Here is a 26,546-nt window from a genome sequence, read left to right as displayed (position 1 = left end):
GTCTTGTTAGCACACCTTGGATAAAATGCATCATAGGGGTAAAATTAATTTTAAAACATTAACCACTAAACTTTTTGTTGCCCTGGGCAGGCACCTGCTGCATATGAAGAAGAAGAAGGAGAAGAAGAAGAAGAAGAAGAAGAAGAAGAAGAGGAGGAGGAGGAGGAGTTTGGATTTGATATCCTGCTTTATCACTACCCTAAGGAATCTCAAAGCGGCTAACATTCTCCTTTCCCTTTCTCCCCCACAACAAACACTCTGTGAGGTGAGTGGGGCTGAGAGACTTTAGAGAAGTGTGACTGGCCCAAGGTCACCCAGCAGCTGCATGTGGAGGAGCAGAGACGCGAACCCGGTTCCCCAGATTACGAGACTACCGCTCTTAAGACAGACAGTATTTATTGACTAAAACTTTCTAGGCAAACGTACAACCAAATGAAAACTGTACCTGAGAAGTTAGCGTGAATTCTAAAAAAAAGAAATCCTGTCCTTTTAATTTTTATAACTAAATATAGGTTCAGAACCCCAAGACCTTGTACATACTTTCAGCTTTAATAATTTGGCATTGAATTGGCCAAACGACTATTTCCAAGGAATAGCTCAAAGCAAAATGTAAAAAGCGGTTACTTTTGCAACTGAAAGTTTGTGCTAATTTAAGGCACTATCCCTCAATAATGCAACATTGTTCTGAGGGCAATTAGAAAAAGGGTATGAGGGAATGTGATGCTAACAGCCAACACCAAGATGAAGGTCTACCAGGCTTTGTGCGTTCAGCACTCTGTTTTATGGAAGTGAGTCATGGGCAACCTACAGCTGTCAGGGGTGATGCCTCGGATGTGCTGCGTCAGGAAAATTTTGGGCATCACATGGCAGGACAGAGTTTCAAACAAAGCTGTGTTCTCCCAAGCCCACTGCTGGCTTGGTCATGTCCAAAGAATGGAAGGTGGCAGAATCCTCAAGGATGTGTTCTATGAGGAGCTGGCTTCAGGCACTAGGCTAATTGGCAGACCAAGTCTGCAACACAAAGATGACATGACATGAAAGCTGGCAACACGAACCTTGCCATGTTGTAATCCCTTGCAGATGACCTCTATGCCTAAAGACAGACAGCCCAGTCATGCATCCATAGCAAGTGACCAGAGGAGGAAGGAGTGCTGGAAGGAGTGCAGAAAGAAGAAACACCATAGTGTATCCGCATCAGCACAACCAGATACCTTCACCTGCCCCAGCTGCAACAAAGCATGTCTCTACAATATCAGCTGCTTCTTTGATGACGATTTCTGAATTATGGCATGCTTTTGCACTCATGCCTGTTGTCTTTGTCCATGGAGTTTTCTTGGCAGGGATACTGGAGTGGCTTGCCAGTTCCTACTCCAGGTAGATCACATTTGGTCAAAACTCTCCACTATGACCTGTCCATCTTGGGTGGCCCTGCATGGCATAGCTCATAGCTTCTCCGAGTTATTCAAGCCCCTTCGCCACGGCAAGGCAGTGATCCATGAAGGCTCCAATACTTCATGAGAAGAAAAGACTCCCTGGAAAAGACCCTGATGTTGGGAAAGATTGCGGGCACAAGGAGAAGGGGATGACAGAGGACGAGATGGTTGGACAGTGTTCTCGAAGCTATGAACATGAGTTTGACCAAACTGCGGGAGGCTGTGGAAGACAGGAGTGCCTGGCGTGCTCTGGTCCATGGGGTCATGAAGACTTGGACACGACTAAATGACTAAACAACAACATTGCACTCATATTCTACTTTGAGCCATTAACATCTGGTTGGCTACTGCAGGAAAAATATGCTGGACTAGATAGATCTTGGTCTGATCCATCAAGGCCCATCTATGTTCTTATCTATCCCAACAACAGCAAATTAAAAAAAATGCAGTGTTTTCAGAGAGAAAACACATATTGTGAACCATATATAGCTATGGTGATGAGACAAGCACTAAATACTCGTATTGTGGTGCAGTTACTGCTGGTATATGAATTACCTTTTCCCATGCTTTTCAATCAAGGCAGTTACTGCATCATCTGTAATCCGGCATCCATTAGTAGAAAGGCACTGCAATCTAAAACAGAGAGCAACAGCAATTATCTTCTTTTATTTGAGCAATAAAGCAACATGCAGCCCAGATTTGAGCTTATGTTATGATTTCTCTACACAGATATTCTACCTACATAGGAAGACACCTGAAAGCATGAAAGGTAGTATAGATCAGGGGCAAACGGTAGACTAGTAGATTTCTCAAAGACCTGAAATAGATAGACAGGGTTTCTGACTCCCAACAGTTTAACAACAACAAGTAACAACAACAACAACAACAAAACATTTACTATGGCTGGCATTTAGTTAACTAATTATTTGCTATGGCTGGTCATGTATTTCTCAGCCTCCATGTTCTATCCTCACCTGTTAAATGCAAAATATGTCACAATATACACCCTCCAAAAAAACCTAGTCTGGAGGACCCCTTAATCTCCTTGTTTCTACAGATCCATTCTACAAAATGGTACCCAATTGTGCACAACAGTATGAAGAACAACAAATGTTTCGGTTTTTAATTGTACCTTATAGATGATGCTACTAAGGCAATGAGTCCTGAATCAGTAGCTCCTGTCCAGCTAATATCTACAGTTGTCAGGTTATGGCAAAAGGTGCTTGCATGAAGCAGAACTTTGTCCCCTCTAAATCCAGGACCACTGCAGCTTTTTATATTCAGTTCCTATGTGCAAAAGAAAATTCCAAGTGGGGGTTCATTAAAATGACTTTTCTTCTTTGATATTATTATTATTATTCTTTTTAATATTGTCACAACATTTTCAAGCAACCTCATTTAGGGGTTAGGAATGCCAGAATTAAATAAAAAAAAAGAGGGGGTGGTATTCAGTGTCCTCTTACTGACAGAGGGGAGGAAGGGAAAGGGGAATGTTAGCCGCTTTGAGACTCCTTCGGGTAGTGATAAAGCGGGATATCAAATCCAAACTCTTCTTCTATCAGCAGAACAGGGAGGCAAGCCATTTTACTTTATCCCCTTCTCCCCACTGTACCTCCCACATTGTTCCAAAGGGCCTCAATTCTCTGAAGCAGATTTGTGAGAGATGTGGTTGGGCTATAGGAGTGAAGAGGAAATTGGCACACACATACACACAAATCCCCAACCCAACACAGGCCTCCAGGTCCGACTGATAGAAGCCTTCATTGGATCAAAGTGCCTTCCATCAGTATAGGGACATACTGGATGCAACCCAACATATTTTATACAGCACATTTTCCTTTTAACCCTAACCCTAGGCAAAGCTTTTATGAAATCAGGCTTTATTTGTTTATATAATGCTACCAAGGTAGCATACATAGGGTTCCTAGTTTGTCGCCACTGACCAGCTCTACACCTGCTTAGTTCCTGAAAGGTAGCTGGATCATGTGTCTTCAGACCGTGGCCTTATCATAAATGAGATGTCTGCAAGGTCAATGAATATTATTGAGATTCCTACTGCACTAATTTCAGCCTCAGCTATGAGTTGAAGCAAATATTCAGCACTTTCATGGCTCTTCAGAAAACAAAGTAATCTTGTTGGCTTGCATATCAAATTGTTATCTCCTGCTCTGCTTCGGTCATGGTTCATTTAGATGTTTCCACTGCAGACGCACGCAAACACACTCCTTGCCCTCATTTGAGCTAATAATAAATAATTCTTATGTCATGGATCAGGAAAATACTATATTGTAAAAAGCATAAGAAAATACAAAACTGGGATCCTTCCAACTGAGAAGTAAAACATTGTTTCCTTTGGTTTGCTTTTATGCTAGCTGGAGCTTCATTTATTTCTTAGCAGGCAGCCATAGATCCAGTGACTTCACTATGTGGGTGAATCTGTGAACTTATTTAAAGACAATTATGAGAAATGTTGGACAGAAGTTAAGAAAGATTTAGAAATATGGTCAAATTTGAGACTTTCCTTGTTAGGCCGAATTGCTGTTATTAAGATGAATGTTTTGCCGAAAATGTTGTTTTTGTTTCAAACATTGCAGATTGTGGATAAAATGGATTGTTTCAAGAGGTGGCAGAAAGACATATCTAGATTTGTCTGGCAGGGCAAAAAGCCCAGAATAAAATTTAAGATATTAACTGATGCAAAAGAAAGAGGGGGGTTTGCCCTGCCGGACTTAAAATTGTATTATGAATCAGCGGCTTTTTGCTGGCTGAAAAACTGGCTGCTTCTTGAAAACACAGACATTTTGGATCTGGAAGGGTTCAATAATAGGTTTGGCTGGCATGCATATATATGGTATGACAAGGTTAAAATTCACCAAGGTTTCAAAAACCATATTGTTAGGAAAGCACTATATAATGTTTGGATTCGGTATAAAGATTTGTTGGAAAATAAAACCCCTAGGTGGTTGTCACCAATGGAAGCTAAAGAAGTGAAAAAACTTAATATGGAATCTAAATGGCCAAAATACTGGGAAATTATAGAACAAGAGGAGGGAAAAGTGAAATTGCAGAGCTATGAGAAATTGAAGTCTAAAGTAAGAGACTGGCTTCATTGTTACCAGATAAATGAAGTTTTCAAACGGGACATGAAAATTGGCTTCCAGGTGGAGAGATCAAAATTAGAAACAGAATTGTTGGAACCCAATACTAAGAATTTGTCAAGAATGTATAACTTGCTGTTGAAATGGAATACACAGGATGAGATGGTTAAATCAGCTATGATTAAATGGGCACAAGACATTGGTCATGACATTATGTTTGCTGACTGGGAACAGTTATGGACTACCGGTATAAAGTTTACGGCATGTAATGCCTTAAGAGAGAACATTATGAAAATGATTTATAGGTGGTACATGACCCCAGTCAAGCTTGCAAAAATCTATCATACGCCCAATAATAAATGCTGGAAATGTAATGAAACTGAAGGTACTTTCTACCACCTTTGGTGGACGTGCCCAAGGATCAAGGTCTTCTGGGAAATGATCTATAATGAAATTAAGAAGGTACTTAAGTGTACCTTTCATAAGAAACCAGAGGCCTTTCTCCTGGGCATGGTGGGCCAATTGGTGCCAAGGAAAGATAGGACGTTCTTTATGTATGCTACAACAGCAGCAAGAGTTCTTTTAGCAAAGTATTGGAAGACACAAGAACTACCCACGCTGGAAGAGTGGCAGACGAAGGTGATAGACTATATGGGACTGGCTGAGATGACTGGCAGAATCCGCGACCAAGGGAAAGAGACGGTGGAAGAAGATTGGAAGAAATTTAAAGTTTATCTTAAGAACTGTTGTAAAATTAATGAGTGCTAAAATGTCATGGGTAATGTAAAACAGAATTGCAGTGACAAATAATTGGGTAAGAGAAAAAGGATTAAAGAAAGTGAATTATAAGTAATTGAAATTAGGGGTTGCTGGAAAAGTTTAAAACAGGGATGCAGAAAAGGGAGGTATGGGGAAGTCGTTGAAACAAGGTTTAAGAAAAAGAGGTTATGAAATTATACGTGTTTATATGTTTGTTTGTTTTATGTGTTGTCAGTTGTATTGTGTTTTAATATATGTTGGAAAATCAATAAAAATTTATTTTAAAAAAATATATGTGGGTGAATCTGTCCCCTTTGTTTTTTCTCATTTTCCCATTCTCAAGTTCAGTTCTCCACATTTCTTTATCAGTTTGCAATATTTTTTTATAGTCCTTATGGATATTAATCAGCACAAATTTATCCCAATACTGTATACACATTTTTGCAAAGCATATCTTTTCTAATATTTCTAAAATGAATTTTTGTATGTGATTTTCACTAATAAATGCAGTTGTCTGCACACTTTACCTTAGTCACATGTCACCCTTGGTTGTTTGGTAAGGAAAGGGAGGATACAAATCTAATAAATAATATAAATAGCATATACATTTTCTACACATTTTCTTGGCTGCAAAACTATACTGCCAAATTCAGATAACTGCAAATTTTGAAGGACATGTTTTGGTTAGTTTATTGTTCTGGAAATTAAGTAAATTTGCCTTTAAATGCAAACTTAACCAAATTTCTCTCCTAGTGTTAGCTAATAGTAATGTTTTCTTAATGAAGGCTATTAGGCTCTAACTTTTAATTGCTAAACCAATATTCATAAAACTTCAGAGTGCTTATGGTGGAAATCTGTGTGGCTACAAATGGGTCAACTTTAACTTTTAAAATTTACCAGTAAACATCTATGGCATGACCAGTATAAAATTTACAACTTTAAAAATGCATGATAGAAAATGTCCACATTGAGCTTTGCATTCATAAAAAACAAAAAGTGTGTTATGAAATGTTGCCATTCATTTTTTATAATCCCTCAGGTGTCCCTAAGTCAGTTTTGATATGCCAGCAACCTTGCAAGTTACTGAACTCCCTTATTTGAGTGAAGGGAACTTGTGATCATGCTAAAACTTAGTCAACATCAAGGTGTTTTTGCCACAATTTGTTTCTATTTCCAACTACTGTTTTAATGCAGATGTAAATACATGCAGATTTAATAAATTAACTAAACTCCTTTTGTTACTCAGCTACACTTTTTAAGCAAGTGAGGTGCGCGATTACTAATATTCTTATCTATGGTTTCAGACCAACAGGGCAACATCTAACAATGATTTTAAGTGGTATATATTGCGGGGAGTGAAGAGCTGTTTCTGGAATCTACATTTTCAGTGATTTCTTCATTTACAATCGGGGGGGGAGGGGGTCACAGACAAAATGAGGCCAGGTTCAAAGGCACAACAAAGTAGGCTAAGCATGTGATTCTTACATTTGTACAGTAGGCTGCATTCTAGCTGTAAAAGTCATAGGTTAGGGTTTAAAAATACATTTTTTAAAACCCCACATTATTTACTTAGAACAGAAACAACAACCAGACCCCCACACAGCACAAAGTTGTAAGTAAAATGGACATTACTCAGTTCTATGAATTACTCAGCTGTATGCAGAGTGTACATATTTTGCTAAATTAGTATGAAGAGTTTATGTACCGTATTATCTATCATATGGCATTATGAGCTCCCTCTTGTGGGCCCTTTTCATTCTCTTTCTCAATTTCTCTCTTAAAGTATTCAAATGAGAACTGAATTCATTTAGTAAAAAACAGAATTAATCATTTTGATTTTTCAAAAACTGAACAATATATTGTTCATTAATCTGTAGATACAAGCAGCCCACACATCTCATTATAATGCATTTGCTTAGAATCTACACCACCTATCCTCCCTCTGGGATGCCACTTCTAGGCTCAGTAGGAGATGGCCTGTTCCTGCAGTTCCTCTTTTGTCTAATCCCACCTCGCAATTTCGAGTCTGCTTTAGTTGCCTGTCCAGTGCACCTGCTTCTGTGCTCATTTCCACAGATATCACAGGGTCCTTGGATTCAGCTTGTATCAAGATTTGCTCAACTAAGCCTTTATTTTATTCACTACTGTATGAATATGGGACATGGGTGGTGCTGTGGGTTAAACCACAGAGCCTAGGGCTTGCCAATCAGAAGGTTGGCGGTTCGAATGCCAGCAATGGGATGAGCTCCCGTTGCTCAGCCCCAGCTCCTGCCAACCTAGCAGTTCAAAAGCACACCAGTGTGAGCAGATAAATAGGTACTGCTCCAGCAGGAAGGTAAACGGCGTTTCCGTGCACTGCTCTGGTTCGCCAGAAGCGGCTTAGTCATGCTGGCCACATGACCCAGAAGCTGTACGCCGGCTCCCTCGGCCAATAAAGTGAGATGAGCGCCGCAACCCCAGAGTCGGCCACGACTGCACCTAATGGCCAGGGGTCCCTTTACCTTTATCTAATGTAGCATAAAGTATGTTTTCTCTGATTATTTGCCTTGTCAAGTGAGGATCCAGAATGTGGCTTTGTTTTTGTAAACTGAACCAGTAAATATTTTACAGGAACTAAACTTCAGAGCTGTGGAATATTTTGTCCTCTCTGACATAACTCCCAAATATGCTGGAATATGCAAAGTGCCTGGAGTGATATCCTTTGTCCTACTGCCAAGTATTTGTAAACTGTAACTACTTATTGAATATAAGGGTGCCACTTGAATGTAAGGATGCAACTGTGTATATTCAACAGGGAAAATTATGTATTCCCTTACTATGTAAGATGTGTCACACTGTGCAGTTAGTGTCACCGCCAACATGCAGCCACGCCAGCTACAGCATGAGGGACAGCAGGTAGGACCAGACAAGCTGTTTAATGGAGGGTGGAGAGACCTTGCATACAGCATTTCAGCAAGCCATTGTGTGGAAGTCCTCTTGTCCCTCCAGGAAAACATGCCTTTAAAATGTGGTGGGGCTTCCATTAGCCCCACCAGCCTGACTAACCATCAGGGATGATGGCAGCTGTAGTGCAGCAACATCTGGGGGGGGCCTCTGGTACCCCACTTTTTATGTACATAGTATAAGTTATTATTTCTAAAGGTTTTTAAAATTAAGTTCACATAGAAGTCCACAGTCCAAGCTCTTAGTAAAATGCTAATAATAATAATAATTAATAATAATAAATGTTATTCATTATTAAAGTTTTTGGAAATTGCAGAGACAAAATGACGTTTCTCCAAAAGCACAGTGCTACCTTAAGAGATTCTCCACAGTGCTGGAAGAACTGTTTTAATCCCGCATCAGTAATTCTCTGGGCTTCATCGTGGCAATGATCAAGAGTGAAACATTGGGGGTGGCGACTCCCCAAACTGATCAACCACTCATCATTCAAGCAGTGGCAGTTCGCCAGGTGGATCTCCTTCCCTGGGGATAGAGAAGCCAGGATTTTTAATCTGCAGACTGATACTTATAGCATTTTATTATTATTACTTTTTAACTAAACAACAGAAATAATATTGAGGCAAACAAAGGCTTTGCCCCGAAAGTGAAAATTAAAGACAAGTCAAGAGTTAAGTATGTCTAGAAGAATAATGTGTTCCTGGAATATGCTATCAATAGTACTTACTATTTAGTCAAGTAGCCTCCAATGCCAAATCTTATTACTCCAAAGGATTTATTGACATCAATGGCAAATACGCAATCACATCATACGTTCAGAAGCATAGCCACAACAGCTTGATTTTTAACTCTACTTTGCTCCAGCACATAGATTCAAGCTAGTTTGAAAACCTTAAGAGGGCTACAAGGATTAAGGCTTTCTGGGAGATGATCTATAATGAAATGAAAAAAGTATTTAAATATACTTTCCTGAAGAAACCAGAGGCCTTTCTCCTGGGCATGGTCGGCCAATTGGTGCGAAGGGAGGATAGAACTTTTTTTATGTACGCCACAACAGCAGCAAGAATACCCATCGCAAAGTATTGGAAGACACAAGATCTACCCACCCGGGAAGAATGGCAGACGAAAGTGATGGAATACATGGAATTGGCTGAGATGACTGGCAGAATCCGGGACCAAGGAGAAGAGTCGGTGGAAGAAGAGTGGAAAAAATTTAAAGTATGTCTTCAAAAATATTGTAAAATTAAGGATTGTTAGAAAGATGTTGGAAAAAGAAAATTATATGGCTTTGGTAGAAATGATATATAAGGATTAAGTAAAAATGAATTGATGAAAGAGTGAATGTAAAACTACAATATATTAAATCAAATTATTAAGATAAAAACAGGGTTGGAAGGATTTGCTGAAATAACAATTTGAATTAGAATACAAAAATGGGAGGTGTGAGGAGGTCAAGGAAAGAAGTAAAGGAAGAAAGTTATGTAAAGGTTTAATCTGTTGTTGTTTTTTGGTCTTTTGCTTTTTTCTTTTTTTTTAAATAATTGTACTTTTTCTGTCTTTTTTACTTTTTTTCTTTTTTCTCTTTGTAATCTTCAAAATTCTGAATAAATATTATTTAAAAAAAAAAGAAAACCTTAAGAGGGCTACACACTAGCGTGCTGATTTAAATCAAAACAGAGGTTCTCACAGTGCTAAAGTTTATGCCAAAGGCCTTTGTTTGTGGTGGTAGTGCAGATGAGCAGAGGATACAGAACTATGGAAGGCACTCCTGGAACTGTGAAGCAATATAGGGAATCATCCCTACAGATAACCTGCCCCTTTGCATAGGATACACTACAACAACAAGGTGGGGTAAAGGTAAAGGTAAAGGGACCCCTGGCCATTAGGTCCAGTCGTGGCCGACTCTGGGGTTGCGGCGCTCATCTCGCTTTATTGGCCAAGGGAGCCGGCGTACAGCTTCCAGGTTATGTGGCCAGCATGACTAAGCTGCTTCTGGTGAACCAGAGCAGCGCACGGAAACGCCGTTTACCTTCCCACTGGAGCAGTACCTATTTATCTACTTGCACCTTGATGTGCTTTCGAACTGCTAGGTTGGCAGGAGCTGGGACCGAGCAACAGGAGCTCACCCCGTTGCAGGGATTCGAACCGCCGACCTTCTGATCAGCAAGTCCTAGGCTCTGTGGTTTAACCCACAGCGCCACCCGCGTCCTTTAACAAGGTGGGGAGGGGAGAATAAAAAAGGGACAGAAGGCATGAAAGGAGACCTACGCCATCCTACGTGATCCATCATTCATTCATTCATTCATTCATTCATTCATAAGATGTTTGAGACACTTTTTGTACATAAAAATGGATAAACCTATAAAAATAGTTTTTGAAAAGCACAACATCTAGCACAGAGAGAGCAGACAACCCATACCTATTGTATAAACTTAACAGAAAGCACGTGGGGGAAACAAAAGTCTTGGGCAAGGAGGAAATTCTAGTGAATGCCTTTTAAATATAATAGGCAGCAGTGTAAGAATGCAACAATATACATTTTGTCATAATAAAAAGAGATTCTCTACTCCAGATAAAATGCCATAAACAAAACAAAGTAGCACATGAGGACCAATGACTCCAGGATATAAGATAATACGAAATATAACTAGCAAACATACGGAGCCTACCTGGTCTCAAACCCAGGGATTAGGAAATGAATTCTCAACCTTAGCACCTCATATTATTAGGGAAGGGGGAGAAATTCTTACCTAATTCTTACTTCCCATAACAATCTGCTACTTGAGATGCAGCTATTCTTCAAAATTCACATTTATCTGAATTTTGTGATGCAGTTCTCAGACAAAATGTGTACAGAAATTCATATACTAGGGGACATGTCCATAGCAATAACAAGCACACAAAATATATTAACATTAGGGAATTATTTGAAGAAATGTGCTTATTAAGAAAAAGTGCAAACTAAAGTTTATTTGAACAATTGTGCACTAAAATGCTAGTGAAGTTTTGTGAAGGCTTTAAAAAAAAAGTTGATATGGAAATGTAGCAATATGAACTCAACACTGGAAAAATAAGAAACAAAAACTGAGGAATTCTTACTTTGTACATACTGATGGTCTTTCACCTATGCCATCACTGTTTTCACATGAGGACCAATACATCTTGAGAGCAGTAAAACATTTTCTTTATTACATTTTACTGCTACTTTTAAAATTATTCTGTTTTTGCATGTTGTGGCTTACATTGTTTTATTGTAAACTAGTCTGGAATCTGTTTGATGAAGGCTGGTATATAAATTTGTCAATCAAGTAGATAAATAAAAAAAGCAGAAGTGTCCAATTAGTACAATAGCTACCTTTGTTTCCAGCCTAACAAACTAATCAGATTTGAGTAACTTGAGGACTGCTGCTCACAACTAGGTCCAGCCTTGCATGAAGAATAGCTGAGCCGTCGGTCATGCCCGGTTTCATTCCCAGAATCAGATTGTGCCGTTCAGCTCCCTTGTATCAACGTTCTCCAGCAACAGCGCTGATGATGTCAGCTAATTAGTTCTGCACTGCTTGACTCTGTGCGCAAGACCCAGCTTATTAGCCCCAGCATTAAAAAACCCATTAACATCCCAAAAAAAGAAAAGAATAACCACCTGAAATTATATGCACATATTCACGTAGCCTCAGGCTTGTTAAAAGCCCAGCATTTCTGCCAAATACAATCCTGGCAGTACCCAAAAGTGTTTGTCTCCAAGCCTTCCCCTGCCCACCACCCTTCTCGGGGGAAACAGCTTTTAATCCTCAACTGGTGAAAATGATTTTGTTCCCTGTGGTTCACTCCCAGCTGATACCTCCTTTGTTAGTTCCCTGGTCTCTTTCTTGTGTTTAAGAACCCAGCTCCTTCAGTCAGGATATGTTAAGCTACAGGTGACTGACTAGCAGCCCCCCGCATGTGCTGTGGCCAAGGAAAGAGAGATAAAAGTATCAGGCCTTAACATCCCTAGCATGAAGCAGAAAGAGCTAAACACTTTGTTTTAATGAAACTGCTTTAATGTGTGTGGGGCAGGGAGCCATTTGATTCCTGTTGTCAGCAGTACTGTGGGAAGAGGTTCTCAAGAACTGAGTAAGTCATCCAGACGTATTTGCAAGGAAAGGGCTCTTTGAAGGGTTTGACTCTCCTCCTGTGTGTCCTGTTATCGTCACTCACTAGTGTACATAGCAACGGAATTAGCATTCAGCTGTTGGGTAAACTGTTAAAGAGACTTGGCCAAGAAACAGTGCAAGGAGGTAGCAAAAGTTTGATGAGAATCGCTACGTGCCCTACACATTTAAAAACTCATAGATCGGTTTCCAACATGGATGTAGCTAAGGGGGGACGGGGGGGAGAGCTGCCTCCCCTAGAGCAAGAAAAACAATAGAAATACTTAACTAACTGACCAATCATGTCAGTTCTGTCCCCCCCAACAAAAGTCCTGGCTACACCCATGCTTCCCAACAGTGACTAATCACCTGGCACAGCATTTGACCCTGTCTATTTCAAAAAAGGAAAAAATATAGATGTTTTATATATTCATAAATAAATTGAATATGAATCCCAGGGTTAATGGTATGGATTGGTACAAATAATAATAATAATAATAATAATAATAATAATAATAATAATAATAATTTATTATTTGTACCCTGCCCATCTGGCTGGGTTTCCCCAGCCACTCTGGGCTGCTTCCAACAAAGACCAAAAATACACTAAGATATCACACATTAAAAACTTCCCTGAACAGGGCTGCCTTCAGATGTCTTCTGAATGTCAGGTAGTTGTTTATCTCTTTGACATCTAATGGGAGGGCGTTCCACAGGGCAGGTGCCACTACTGAGAAGGCCCTCTGCCTGGTTCCCTGTAGCTTTGCTTCTTGCAATGAGGGAACCAACAGAAGGCCCTCGGCGCTGAACCTCAGTGTCTGGGCAGAACGATGGGGATGAAGACGCTCCTTCAGGTATACTGGGTCGAGGCCGTTTAGGGCTTTAAAGATAAAATGGTTTGGAAATATGCAGTTTAAGATTAAACCATTTTCTGTATATTTTTATGTTCAGGAACCCAGTTTGGAGCCTTGAAACTGGCTCTTTTCAAGAGCTGGGACAGAGCCATGTTATTTTGGCACTGGTCTCCCATATATCATGTATCTTATTGGCTCCCCCTCAAAGCCTCAACAGCTCTTCATTTATCCATCTTCACCCTACTGGTGTGTGGCTGATCACACTACCATATAAACACCCCAGGAGCAGCTGTGGCTCTACAAAGGGATGTGGACTCTCCACTGAAGTTAGGATGTTTTAATATCACCCTTCATCCAAGCTCAGAGTCAGCATTCATAGTCTTTCACTGTCTTTATTTTCTCCTCTTAACAATCCTGTGAGGTAGGTGAGGCTGGAGTGACCATCTCAAGTTTCATAGCAGAGTGGGGATTCGAACACAGGTCTCCCTCTTCCCAGTTCAACACTTTAACTACTCCATCACACCGGCTCATAAAGCCTGGTTCAGCTTGACCTCTAGGATGGTCATGCGTCCTCAGTACTCTATTTCAATGGCTATCTGGTCTAAGTCCAGTCTAAAGATAAATAACTATAAGAAGGAAGAGCAGGGGCCTTGATGTTGTCCATAAATAATGAACAGTTTGACAAGTGCATTAGCATATACAACATTTGTAAAAATTTATGTCTTCATTCTGATGTTGCATTCCTCTCTCTTTTTTTCTTTATTGTGCGATATTTATAAACTGGCTCTCCAAATGACTTTCCACGTGCCCCTAGAGGAGTGAGAGGCAATTTAGAACAATAGTGAAATGCTGATGTTTCTCGACAACAGGTGTGTTTAACCTGCGGCTTGCAGCTGTTGTTGGGCAACAACTCCCATCATCCCTGGCCATTGGCCATATTGGCTAGGAGCGGGAAGTCCAGTAACATATGGAGGGCCACAGGTTAGTCGCCTCTCCTCTACAGGAAGCAAAGATAAATACAGCAGTCTAAATAAGGATAATACGACCACCACTGCCAATGAACACAGAGAAATTTCAAATACTCACTGCATGAATGAACATTATTCTATGAAAATCAGTACCATTTTTAGGGCTGCAAATCACGCATCTTCCTGTGTTCAAGAGTGTTTTATTTAGGGGCGAAGTTTTGCTTGGCACAAACAGCTCACAGATCAAGTGCTCTTTCAAAGCAGAGTCATCTGTTATAAGCTGTGCAAACAAACTGTTACCGATTTATTAGTTTAACTTCTCCAAAACAAGAAAAGATGAAGGAGGGAAGGTATTCAGTCCAGCCTTAGTGTGGAAGGTGGAATCAGGGGAGATCTTTTGTACACTAGCACCCTCTGAACACCCATGTATGACGGTGTTGGGGTCCTTCAGATTTTTAATATGGTCTTCAACTCATAGTAGTCTCCTCCTTTTCCTGTCCCATTTATGGCTGTTTCCAGCACTGCTTTTTTCCATGGTAGAGTGCTCCCAAAAGCTTCTCTTTGGCCCCACTTCTAGCCCATGAAAGCACAAGCAACCCTCTGTAGCCTGTCCATTGCCTTGGCTGTTACTGCTAACATTTTATGTTCTGTGAAAACATTCAGAATCTGTTAAGCAAGATTCAGTTGTTAGAAAGAAGAGTGCTGTTTTAGGTACAATTTAGGCCACATGTGCAAGGGACACAGGTGGCGCTATGGGTTAAACCACAGAGCCTAGGACCTAGCGGTTTGAATCCCCGCGACGGGGTGAGCTCCTGTTGCTTGGTCCCAGCTCCTGCCAACCTAGCAGTTCGAAAGCACGTCAAAGTGCAAGTAGATAAATAGGTACCGCTCTGGTGGGAAGGTAAACAGCGTTTCCGTGCACTGCTCTGGTTCACCAGAAGCGGCTGACTCATGCTGGCCACATGACCCGGAAGCTGTCTGCTGGCTCCCTTGGCCAATAAAGCGAGATGAGCGCCGCAACCCCAGAGTCGGTCACGACTGGACCTAATGGTCAGGGGTCCCTTTACCTTTACCTTTAGGCCACATCATCTGCACCACACATATAAAACAGTATTACACTACTTTAACAATCATGGCTTCCCTATTCCCCTCACAGAGCTACCATTTCCAGACTGGTTTAAAAACTGATCCCTCTTCCCATGGAACTCTGGGAATTGTAGCTCTGTGAGAGTAATATAGGTCCCTTTTCAACTCTCAGCATCCTCAACAAACTACAGTTCTCAGGATTCTTCGCGGAAAGCTGTAACTATTGGAGTAGTATAATAGCGTTTTAAATGCATGGTGCCGCTTTGGCCTCAATCTGAATGCCCCACCAAACGTGGTGAGTGTTCGGAAGGTAAGGCTCAGCGTGTATTCCCAGCTTCACGTCAGCCTCTTTGGATCCTGGCAATCATATTGCTTGAAAGTTATCTCCTTGTTTCCTCCTGCTCAATCATTATTTCCTTCAATTTTCTTCCCATAAAGTTTAAACCTTGTTTGCAACACCAACCATGCAGAAAGCATTCACTTCAGAAAATCAAAAGAAATAAAAGATATGTCGGGCAATCCTGGCTGCATCCAAGTCACCAGAAAGTTCACCACAAAGGTCACCACAAAGAACTCTGCATTACCTGCCCTCCAGGAAATCAAACTTATTTTATTGTTTGGCTTATTTACTGAAGTTCATACATAAGTTCACCCATTCCCTCCCCTTACTGAAACTTTTGCCATAAATTTGCTCTTTTCTCTCTTGTTTGCAAGCTGCTTCAGCCACGAAACAAACCAGAAGTTTTCTGTAAAGAGTCAAAGATCAGGCATAACGCTAACCTTGGTTATTAAAAACAAAGCACAAAAAGGCAGGAAGGCATTCACTTCTACAACATTTATGCAGCATTAGTGAATTGCAGCACTTGGCTTTGTCTAATTGCCCACCTTTGTTTGCCCAAGGTGTTCAGTATTTGCTTTGGAATTCAGTGTGGGAATGTGACACAAGCGCAGGTGTACCTGCTACAGCAGTTGACCTTCAGTTTGTTTTCCTCCCTAGCCACAGCCCTAAGCACGCTCCTTTTCTCAGAAATTTGCCAGAAGGAGCTGGCCCACTTTCATACAATGGGAGCTGGCACTTTAAACAAACATCATTTTGTTTTTGTTTTTCCTTTTTAAGGAAGGAAGTAGTAAAATGAGAAGCTGAATTTCTCTGTAGAAAAATTACAAGACCCCTCCATTATCCAAAGATAAGAAGCCATGGCTCTGTAGCCAGAAATGGCTCATAGAGTGGGGCAGAGCTGCTTTTTTCTAGCTTCTCAGAAGGAAAGTTGCTCTTGCCTACCAGTAGGAGCAAGGGGTAAAGCGGCAGGAAGACTGGCACAGTGCAAACACACCAGCAGGAGTGCTGGACTGGCTTCATCAGTGCATTTGCACCACTCCAGCCTCACCCCCTGCCTCCTTGGATGCAGTAGCAACCCACCTGTCCAGAAAGTAGTATAGCAGCTCTGCCCCACATGGCAGGTTGGATCCAGACCTTCTGTAAACAGAAGGCCTCCTTCTGTTCATAGAAGAGACTTGGATCCATCAAAGGATTCTGCTGGATTCTTTGATGATAGGTAGACGATAGATCCCCTTCATGGATCACTGCCTTGCCGTGGCGAAGGGGCTTGAAGAACTCAGAGAAGCTATGAACTATGCCGAGCAGGGCACCCAAGATGAACAGGTCATAGTGGAGAGTTTTGACCAAATGTGATCCACCTGGAGGAGGAACCGGCAAGCCACTCCAGCATCCCTGCCAAGAAAACTCCATGGACAAAGACAACAGGCATATAAAAGTTATGACGCTGGAAGATGAGCCCCTCAGGTCGGAAGGCGTCCAACATGCTACTGGGGAAGAGCGGAGGACAAGTACAAGTAGATCCAGAGCTGATGAAGCGGCTGAGCTAAAGCCGAAAGGACGTTCAGTTGTGGACATGCCTGGAAGCGAAAGGAAAGAAAAATATTGCATAGGAACCTGGAATGTAAGAACCATGAACCTGGGTAAGTTGGATGTGGTCAAAAATGAGATGGCAAGAATAAATATTGACATCCTGGGCATCAGTGAACTAAAATGGACAGGAATGGGCGAATTCAGTTCGGATGACCATCATATCTACTACTGTGGGCAAGAAACCCGGAAAAGAAATGGAGTGGCCCTCATAGTCAACAAAAGAGTGGCGAAAGCAGTATTGGGATGCAATCTCAAAAATGATAGAATGATCTCGATACGAATCCAAGGCAGACCTTTTAACATAACAGTAATCCAAGTTTATGCACCAACTACTGGTGCTGAAGAAACTGAAATTGACCAATTCTATGAAGACTTACAACACCTTATAGAAGCGACACCAAAGAAGGATGTTCTTCTCATTATAGGGGATTGGAATGCTAAAGTAGGGAATCAAGAGATAAAAGGAACAACGGGCAAGTTTGGCCTTGGAGAGCAAAATGAAGCAGGGCAAAGGCTAATAGAGTTCTGTCAAGAGAACAAGCTGGTCATCACAAACACGCTTTTCCAACAACACAAGAGACGACTCTACACGTGGACATCACCAGATGGGCAGCATCGAAATCAGATTGATTATATTCTCTGCAGCCAAAGATGGAGAAGCTCAATACAGTCAGCAAAAACAAGACCTGGAGCTGACTGTGGCTCGGATCATCAGCTTCTTATAGCAAAATTCAAGCTTAAACTGAAGAAAGTAGGAAAAACCACTGGGCCGGTAAGATACAATCTAAATCAAATCCCTTATGAATACACAGTGGAAGTGAGGAACAGGTTTAAGGATTTAGATTTGCTAGACAGAGTGCCTGAAGAACTATGGATGGAGGCTCGCAACATTATACAGGAGGCAGCAACGAAAACCATCCCAATGAAAAGGAAATGCAAGAAAGCAAAGTGGCTGTCCAATGAGGCCTTACAAATAGCGGGGGAAAGAAGGCAAGCAAAATGCGAGGGAGATAGAGAAAGATACAGTAAATTGAATGCAGATTTCCAAAAAATAGCAAGGAGAGATAAGAAGGCCTTCTTAAACGAGCAATGCAAAGAAATAGAAGAAAACAACAGAATGGGAAGAACCAGAGATCTGTTCAAGAAAATTGGAGATATGAAAGGAACATTTCGTTCAAAGATTGCCATAATAAAGGACAAAAGTGGTAAGGACCTAACAGAAGCAGAAGACATCAAGAAGAGGTGGCAAGAATACACAGAGGAATTATACCAGAAAGAAATGGATGCCTCGTACACCCCAGGTAGTGGGGTTGCTGACCTTGAACCAGACATCCTGGAGAGTGAAGTCAAATGGGCCTTAGAAAGCACTGCAAATAACAAGGCCAGTGGAAGTGATGGTATTCCAGCTGAACTATTTAAATTTTTAAAAGATGATGCTGTTAAGGTGCTACACTCAATACGCCAGCAAGTTTGGAAAACTCAGCAGTGGCCAGAGGATTGGAGAAGATCAGTCTACATCCCAATCCCAAAGAAGGGCAGTGCTAAAGAATGCTCCAACTACCGCACAATTTCACTCATTTCACACGCTAGCCAGGTTATAGTAAAAGCTATGGTTTTCCCAGTAGTGATGTATGGAAGTGAGAGCTGGACCATAAAGAAGGCTGATCGTCGAAGAATTGATGCTTTTGAATTATGGTGCTAGAGGAGACTCTTGAGAGTCCCATGGACTGCAAGAAGATCAAACCTATCCATTCTTAAGGAAATCAGCTCTGAGTGCTCACTGGAAGGACAGATCGTGAAGCTGAGGCTCCAATACTTTGACCACCTCATGAGAAGAGAAGACTCCCTGGAAAAGACCCTGATGTTGGGAAAGATGGAGGGCACAAGGAGAAGGGGACGACAGAGGACGAGATGGTTGGATAGTGTCTTCGAAGCTACAAACATGAGTCTGACCAAACTGCGGGAGGCAGTGGAAGACAGAAGTGCCTGGCGTGCTCTGGTCCATGGGGTCACGAAGACACGACTAAACGACTAAACAACAACAGACGATAGATACACGTGGATTTACTATATTGTGAGGCAGGAAAACATACACAATATGTATAACTGGCTGTATCACAGTGCTAATTCTTTTCAGAGTAAACCCACTGAAATTAATAGACCTAAGCTAAGCATGTCGATTAATTTCAATGGGCCTACTCTGAGTATGACTGACAATGGATGCAATGCAACAGGTTCCAGCAGGTATCACAAGCATTGCTCTACTAATGCGATGCCTGCTCACACCATTACAGTATGTGTTCCAAATTGACAGAGAGCAAGCACCAGGGGAAAAATGGGAAAAAAGTAGGAGGGACACCAGGAGAGAGAAAGGTATCCCGACAAGAGGAAATTAGAGATTTAGACATTTTATGGCTAAAGATTAAAGAGGAATTCAAGCAAAATGAATTGCATATGGAAAACAAATTAGGAGAAATACAGGAACAGATAGATAAGAAAATAGAAAGTGCTGTAGGAGAACTCTCTAGAAAGGTACAAGACTTGACAGCCAAGTCAAAAATAATTGAAGAAACCAATAAAAAAACTCAAAAAGATCTGAGAGACCCAAAAAAAGAAACAGAAAAATTAAAGGAAGAAGTAAAAGATTTAAATAAAATGCAAAATCAATTATGGGACAATTTAGCCATGACAGAAATGCGTCAGAAACAACTTAATTTAAAATTCTGAGGAGTTGCAGAAGAAGTAAATGAAGATATAAGAGAAAAAATGGTTAAAGAACTTGCAAAATGGTTGGAAATAAAAGAAGAACAAGTAGCATACACGATAGAAAGTGTGTTTAGAATAAGAGGAAAATCACAACAAATCAAATAAAAAAAATCCCTGGTGACTGTTTAGTAATATTTAATTCAATGGAAATGAATACTATATTAAGAACAAGCTATAAAAGAAAGTTAATCATTGGAGGTTGTCCAATCATTATCTATAAAGAAATTCCAATTAGGATTCTGCGCAAGAGGGAAGGATACAGGTATTTAACAAATGTCCTGAAGAGAAATACAATACAGTACAAATGGGAATTCCCAGAAGGGATTTCCTTTTTTTATAAGAATAAAAAGTTCAAACTGATAGACACACAAGAAGGCGGAAAGTTTTTGAGAAGATACGAAAAGGACCTGGGTAGGGAAGAAGAAAGATTTGGAAGAGGAGAGGGGAGAGTGAGGGAAAGAGGAGGGAGAGGAGGGAAAGAGGCCGAGGGATTGGAGGGGAGGGGAGGGGAGGGGAGACAGAGGAGGAGGCGGAAGGTGCAGGATCGGGGGAGGAAAAGGAGGGGGAAGAGGTAGAGACTATTGGAAACAGAAGCACCAGAATTTAAATCAGAAATTAGGATAGAGGGTTGTTAGCTGAAATGACCCTTAAGTTTCTGTCGTGGAATGTGAATGGCTTTAATGAAAAGTCCAAGAGAAATAAATTTGAGAAAATTATAAAGAAAAAAAATGTTGATGTGATCTGTTGCCAAGAAACACATGTTGCCAAAAAACACAAATATTTTAATAAATAAAAAGTTGGGAATAGAATTCATTAACTCAGATTCCAAGAAAAAAAGAGGGGTAGCAATTTATGTGAAAGAGAAATTAGAACCTAAATTGATATGTAAGGACGAGGAAGGAAGAATCTTAGGAGTGCAAATCAATTTTCAGGGAGAAAAACTCAACGTGGTGACAGTCTATGCGCCAAATACAAATAAGTTGGAGTTTTTCAAAAAATTGGAACAAGTCTTATTAAATCTAGAGAATAATAAACTGGTCCTACTTGGAGATCTAAATGGAGTGCCGAAACCAGAACTAGATAGAAGCTCAAAGAGGAAGAATCTAAATCAAGGGAAACTTCCGAGATCATTTAATGACCTCGAGGAAAATTTAGACTTAATAGATATATGGAGATATAAAAACCCCATGACAAAACAATTCACTCACTTCTCAGAGCCGCATCAGAGTTGGAGCAGGTTGGATCAGATATGGGTATCAAGAGAATTAACAATAAGAGTGTCGAAATGTGAGATACTTCCTAGAACACTATCTGATCACAACCCAATAATATTACATTTAAATTGGAAAACTCAGGGTATGTACAGATGGAGAATGAATGACTATTTATTTGAAAAAGAAGAAGTGATTGAAAAGGCTAAAACCACCTTAAAAGACTACTTTGATTTAAATATCAATAAGGAGACAAACATGGACATAGTTTGGGATGCCAGTAAGGCAGTGCTAAGAGGTTTTTTGATACAACAAAATAGTCAAAGAAGAAAGGTGAGAGAGAAAAAAGAAGAAGAGTTAATTACACAATTGAGAGAATGTGAAAAGAATCTGATAGAAAAACCGAGTGATGAAGGGAACAAGCAACTGTACAAGATATTACAAGCACAATACTCAACATTAATAAATCAAGAGGTAGAATGGGGAATTAAGTTAATGAGACAAAAAATTTTTGAATCGGCAAATAAAACTGGAAAGTTTCTGGCGTGGCAACTGAGAAAAAGGAAAAAACAAAACGTTATTAATAAAATAAAAGTAGAAGAACAAATCTTGGAGGACCCTAATGAAATAAAAAAGAATCGGCCAAGTATTATAAAGTCCTAGAAGAATTTATAACACCGGTGCTATGTGAAGTAATGAATGAGATTTTAGGAGGAGGAAGAACACCAGCATCCTGGAAAGAAGCATACATTACGTTGATACCGAAACCTGATTCGGACAGACAGATCATTAAGAACTACAGACCGATTTCATTACTGAACAATGACTACAAGATCTTCGCAGACGTAATGGCGACCCGACTTAAAAAGTGTCTAGTTAACCTCATCCATACCGATCAGGCTGGTTTTTTACCTAATAGGCAAATAAAAGACAACATAAGACATACAATAAACATCATTGAATACTTAGAATGCAAAAATGAAATCCCCGCAGCTTTAATGTTCATTGACGCCGAAAAGGCTTTTGACAATGTATCCTGGCGTTTTCTTATAAAATGTTTGGAAAAGACAGGGATAGAGGGCACATTCCTTGAAGGAATAAAAGCAATTTACTCACAACAAAGTGCCAAATTAATTATCAATAATAACTTAACAGAACCCTTTGAAATTTCGAAGGGTACAAGGCAGGGGTGCCTTCTGTCACCTCTTCTGTTTATTATGATGTTAGAGATAATTACAAATAAGATAAGGAAAACTTCAGAGATACGCGGAATAAATATTGGAGTGAAAGAATACAAATTGAAAGCATATGCTGACGATCTTATGTTGTCTTTAGAGGATCCAAAAGAGAGTTAGTAAGGTGTTAGATCTGTTAGAAGAATTTGGAAAATTATCTGGTTTTAAATTAAATAGAACAAAAACTAAAATGATGACTAAAAATGTGAAAGAGGAGGTAAAAAACCATCTTGAATCTCAAACTGGTATTAAAGTAACAAAAAAAGTAAAATACCTTGGAATCTGGATAACGATGAAAAATATAAATTTGATGGAAGATAATTACATAACTACATGGAAAGAAATAAGGAAGGACTTAGACACCTGGAATAGAATAAAACTTTCTTGGTCGGGTAGAATGGCAGCGATTAAAATGAGTTTTTACCGAAATTGTTGTTCCTATTTCAAAATATACCGATAATCAGGGGAACCTCAGTATTCAAAGATTGGCAGAAAATACTCTCTAAATTTATCTGGCAAGGGAAAAGGCCCAGAATCAGATTTAAACTACTCACAGATCAAAGAGATAGGGGAGGAATCGCAGTTCCAAATTTAAAGTTGTATTATGAAGCCTCGTGTCTTTGTTGGGTCAAAGATTGGATCGTTATTAAAAATAAAGACTTGTTAGATCTAGAAGGATTTAATATAAGATTTGGTTGGCACTCCTACCTATGGCGTAACAAGGGAAAGGTTCATAAAGGATTTTCTAACCACATTTTTAGAGGACCACTGCTGGAAGTGTGGGAAAGAAACAAAAAATTATTGGAACAGAAGACCCCTTGGTGGCTATCGCCAATAGATATCCTGACAATAAAAAAAATAAACATCGAAGGAGAAAGATGGACATATGAAGACCTACTAGTAAAAACAGAGACCGGTTGGAGGATTAGGCCTTATGAAGAAATAAAGAACAAATTGACAGGATGGATCCAATTTCACCAAATTAATTCTATATGGTCTGAGGATAAAAAGAATGGGATAAGTGAGAAAAAATCTAGATTTCAGATTGAAATACCAGAAAGTAAAACAAAACTCCTATCGAAAATGTATAGCCTGTTACTTGAATGGGACACCAAAGATGAAGAAGTAAAGGAGGTAATGATCAGATGGGCAATGGACTTCGGACATAACATAGAGTTTGATAAATGGAAGGCATTATGGAATAAAGGTATGAGATTCTCGGCATGCACAACACTCAGGGAAAATATGTATAAAATGATGTACAGGTGGTATGTAACACCCGTAAAATTGGAAAAAATATATAAAACTGGTGATAAATTATGTTGGAAGTGCAAGATCAAGGAGGGCGATTTCTATCATATGTGGTGGTTGTGTGAGCCTATCAAAAAATTCTGGGAATCTATTTACAATGAAATAAAAAAAATCCTCAAATATACCTTTATAAAAAAAAACGAAGCCTTTCTGCTGGGGATAATTGGGGAGGAAATCAAAAAGGAAAACCAAACACTCTTTCAGTATGCGACAGTGGCTGCCAGAACTCTAATAGCGCAGAATTGGAAGACATCAAAAATCCCAACTATAAACGAATGGCAAACCAAACTATTTGATTATTTAGAACTGGCAAAAATGACACAGAAAATAAGAAATCAAAAAGACATAAAGTTTAATAAAGAATGGAATAAATTTATGACATACATGGAAACAGAGGTAAAAAATCTAAAAATCACAGTAGGTGTGACGTAACACTTGTGACGTAAAGAGTCTTTTGAGGAAAAGAAACTGCAGATAAAAAATCATATAATATATTCTGAAACCGAGATGAAGGGAAGTCAATTAATGTTGTGTGTTATTTAGTTATTTAGTTAATGTAAGTTAGTTAGTTGGTGTTTTATGTTAGGTGATGTTTTTTCTTTTGTTTTTTTATTATTTCCTTTATTTATGTACTCCTTTTTTGTATGTATGTGTTATGTATGTTTATTTCTTCACTTGTTTTAATGTTGGATGTAGCAAAATGAATTAAAACCAATATAAAAAAAAGAGAGAGCAAGCACCAGGAAGAGCAGTGAGTGGGGGCAATGGGGTGGGGGAGGACACAGAGCTGTGTGCACCATGTAGGCTGCCTGACACCCTGAAAGCAAGCCTTCTGCCCTCAGATGTCTCATCACCACCACTGAAGTAATTTTCATCTGCCCATACAGTCAGTTTCTGTGTGTAGAATTGGGAGGGGGGATTTTTCTGGACCAACAGGCATATATCAAATTTTGAGGGTGTGGAGGCGCCAGTCAAAAAATAGCTGCTATGTGGGGATGTGACATAACAAAATGGCTGCCAGGGAGTATGTGGTGTAAGACAAAATTAGACAAGACAGCCTCCCTGACAATCTTATGCTTACCGTACTAAGTCAGCTATGTCCTACTGATCCTGATCTTTGACTGGTCCTGAATATTGATTTACACAAACATACACTGATGCTGTTGCTATCTAATAGCAGCAAGGAACATTCCTCAGAACTAGTATAAGATGCCCATACATGATCTCATTTCATAGAAATTGCTTAGAAGGTGCTTTCACATTTTGCTCAATAACTTTCTTTTTAGGAGGACTAGGGACTCCCCGTTCCCCATGAAACCTCAGAACCTGGGTCACCCGCCCAGGGCACCAGTGAAAGGCTTTGCAGGCACCATGGTGCCTGAGTTTGCCAGGCTGGTTACCTTAGGATTTATCCATTCCCAAAGGTACTTACAGAAGGACGCATCTCCTGCAAGCCGATAAAAACGTTGACAAACTTGGGAAACCCGAGTAATATCTTTATGAGTCAGCAGCGAGAAGATGCAAAGCCACAATTCATCAGGAAGAAGGAGCCATGGTAGGAGCTTGCTGTCACTATGCCATTCCTAAAAATCAAAAAGATTCCTGTGTGCTGTGCCAAATAATTGGGGGTGGGGTAGGGGGTGGAAGAAAGCCAATCAACTTCAAAGTAATGGCACACACCTGAGCAAGACAGCAAGGAAATAAAACTCAGTTGATCCAATTTCAAAATTGTTTTTTCTTTGTCTCACTAGCAACTGTGAGGAGCCTATTCTTGATGGGACAGAAACACGTCAGTCTCCCATCTTAAAAAATTGTTTCCAAAACTTCTAACTTCTATGTTATTCAGCACACAAAATATACTTACCATAAAATATACTTACTGTATTTATTTCATCATATTCTTTAACAGTAGTTTCATGCTCCTGTCTGAGTTCTGTCCCTGTGGAAGCAAAAAGATTTTACTTGGGATCCCCTAAAGTTGCACTAATTCGACAAACCTTTCAGAATCCTTTCGATCAAAATATTGCATAACTTGACCTTATCTTAATTGCATTGTGTCTCAAAAAATCTGTAGTCTGAATATTTTTTAATACCAGCCTATAACAAACATAAGTCTATAAGAATTACTGCATAGAAATGGGTTCCGCTATAACTGCAAATAGTGAAGCTCTCTTAAAAAATCCCGGTATTCAAATGGGATCACGTCAATTTTTGCATCATGACTATATATACCGTATTTTTCGCCCTATAGGATGCACTTTTTCTCCTCCAACAATGAAGGGGAAATGTGTGTGCGTCCTATGGGGCGAATGCAGGCTTTCGCTGAAGCCTGGAGAGCGAGGGGGGTCGATGCGCACTGACCCCTCTCGCTCTCGAGGCTTCAGGAAGCTATCCGCTAGCCGTGGGAGACCCAGCTCTCCAAGGGCTAGCGGAGAGCTTGCCTGCACCCAGAAGCTTGGGGCGTGCTGAGCTCAGCACGCCCAAAGCTTTGGGAATAGCGCAGCGCACCTGGGTGGGGAATAATTTTTTTCCCCTTTATTTCCCCCCCAAAAAACTAGGTGCGTCCTATGGGCCGGTGCGTCCTATGGGGCGAAAAATATGGTAGTTCATCTATTGAATTACCCTGTGGGGAAAAAAATAAAATTGTAAGCCTTTTATCTAAAGAGAGGTTTGGGTGTTGTTGTTTTTCACATGACGCTTTCTGCTTGCTTCAGGAGCTCATTGGCAGATCAACTCAGCTCTGGAAAGCAAGGAGGAGGAGGAACTGACAAGCTCCAAATCAATCAATAAATAATCAATTAATCAATGGAAGTGCTGGATGCAAA

The 26,546-nt window shown here is 40.2% G+C and overlaps 1 protein-coding gene and 1 long non-coding RNA gene across 3 annotated transcripts in view; one reads left to right on the top strand and one right to left on the bottom strand.

The window, feature by feature from the left end:
• The window catches only part of LOC310744834 (uncharacterized protein), a 54,388-nt gene that overhangs the window by 17,055 nt on the left and 10,787 nt on the right, over nt 1-26,546 (bottom strand). For both annotated transcript variants that reach the window (XM_083576568.1, XM_083576567.1), the window contains exons 6-10: nt 25,602-25,660; nt 25,154-25,304; nt 8,586-8,755; nt 2,566-2,720; nt 1,989-2,066 (exon numbers count right to left, since the gene is read on the bottom strand). In XM_083576568.1, the coding sequence (XP_083432694.1) occupies nt 1,989-2,066; nt 2,566-2,720; nt 8,586-8,755; nt 25,154-25,304; nt 25,602-25,660 (613 nt within the window). The remainder of the gene's footprint in view (nt 1-1,988; nt 2,067-2,565; nt 2,721-8,585; nt 8,756-25,153; nt 25,305-25,601; nt 25,661-26,546) is intronic.
• Nucleotides 12,287-26,484, top strand: LOC310745134. The gene is made up of 3 exons (XR_014539971.1): nt 12,287-12,507; nt 25,146-25,276; nt 26,436-26,484. It is a non-coding gene; the product is annotated as an uncharacterized lncRNA (long non-coding RNA).

The sequence above is a fragment of the Podarcis filfolensis genome, assembly GCF_964270895.1.
Source record: "Podarcis filfolensis genome assembly, chromosome: 11".
In the NCBI taxonomy this organism is placed as follows: domain Eukaryota; kingdom Metazoa; phylum Chordata; class Lepidosauria; order Squamata; family Lacertidae; genus Podarcis; species Podarcis filfolensis.
Note: the sequence above shows the minus strand (reverse complement) of the source record. Positions and strands in the feature narration are given on the sequence as shown.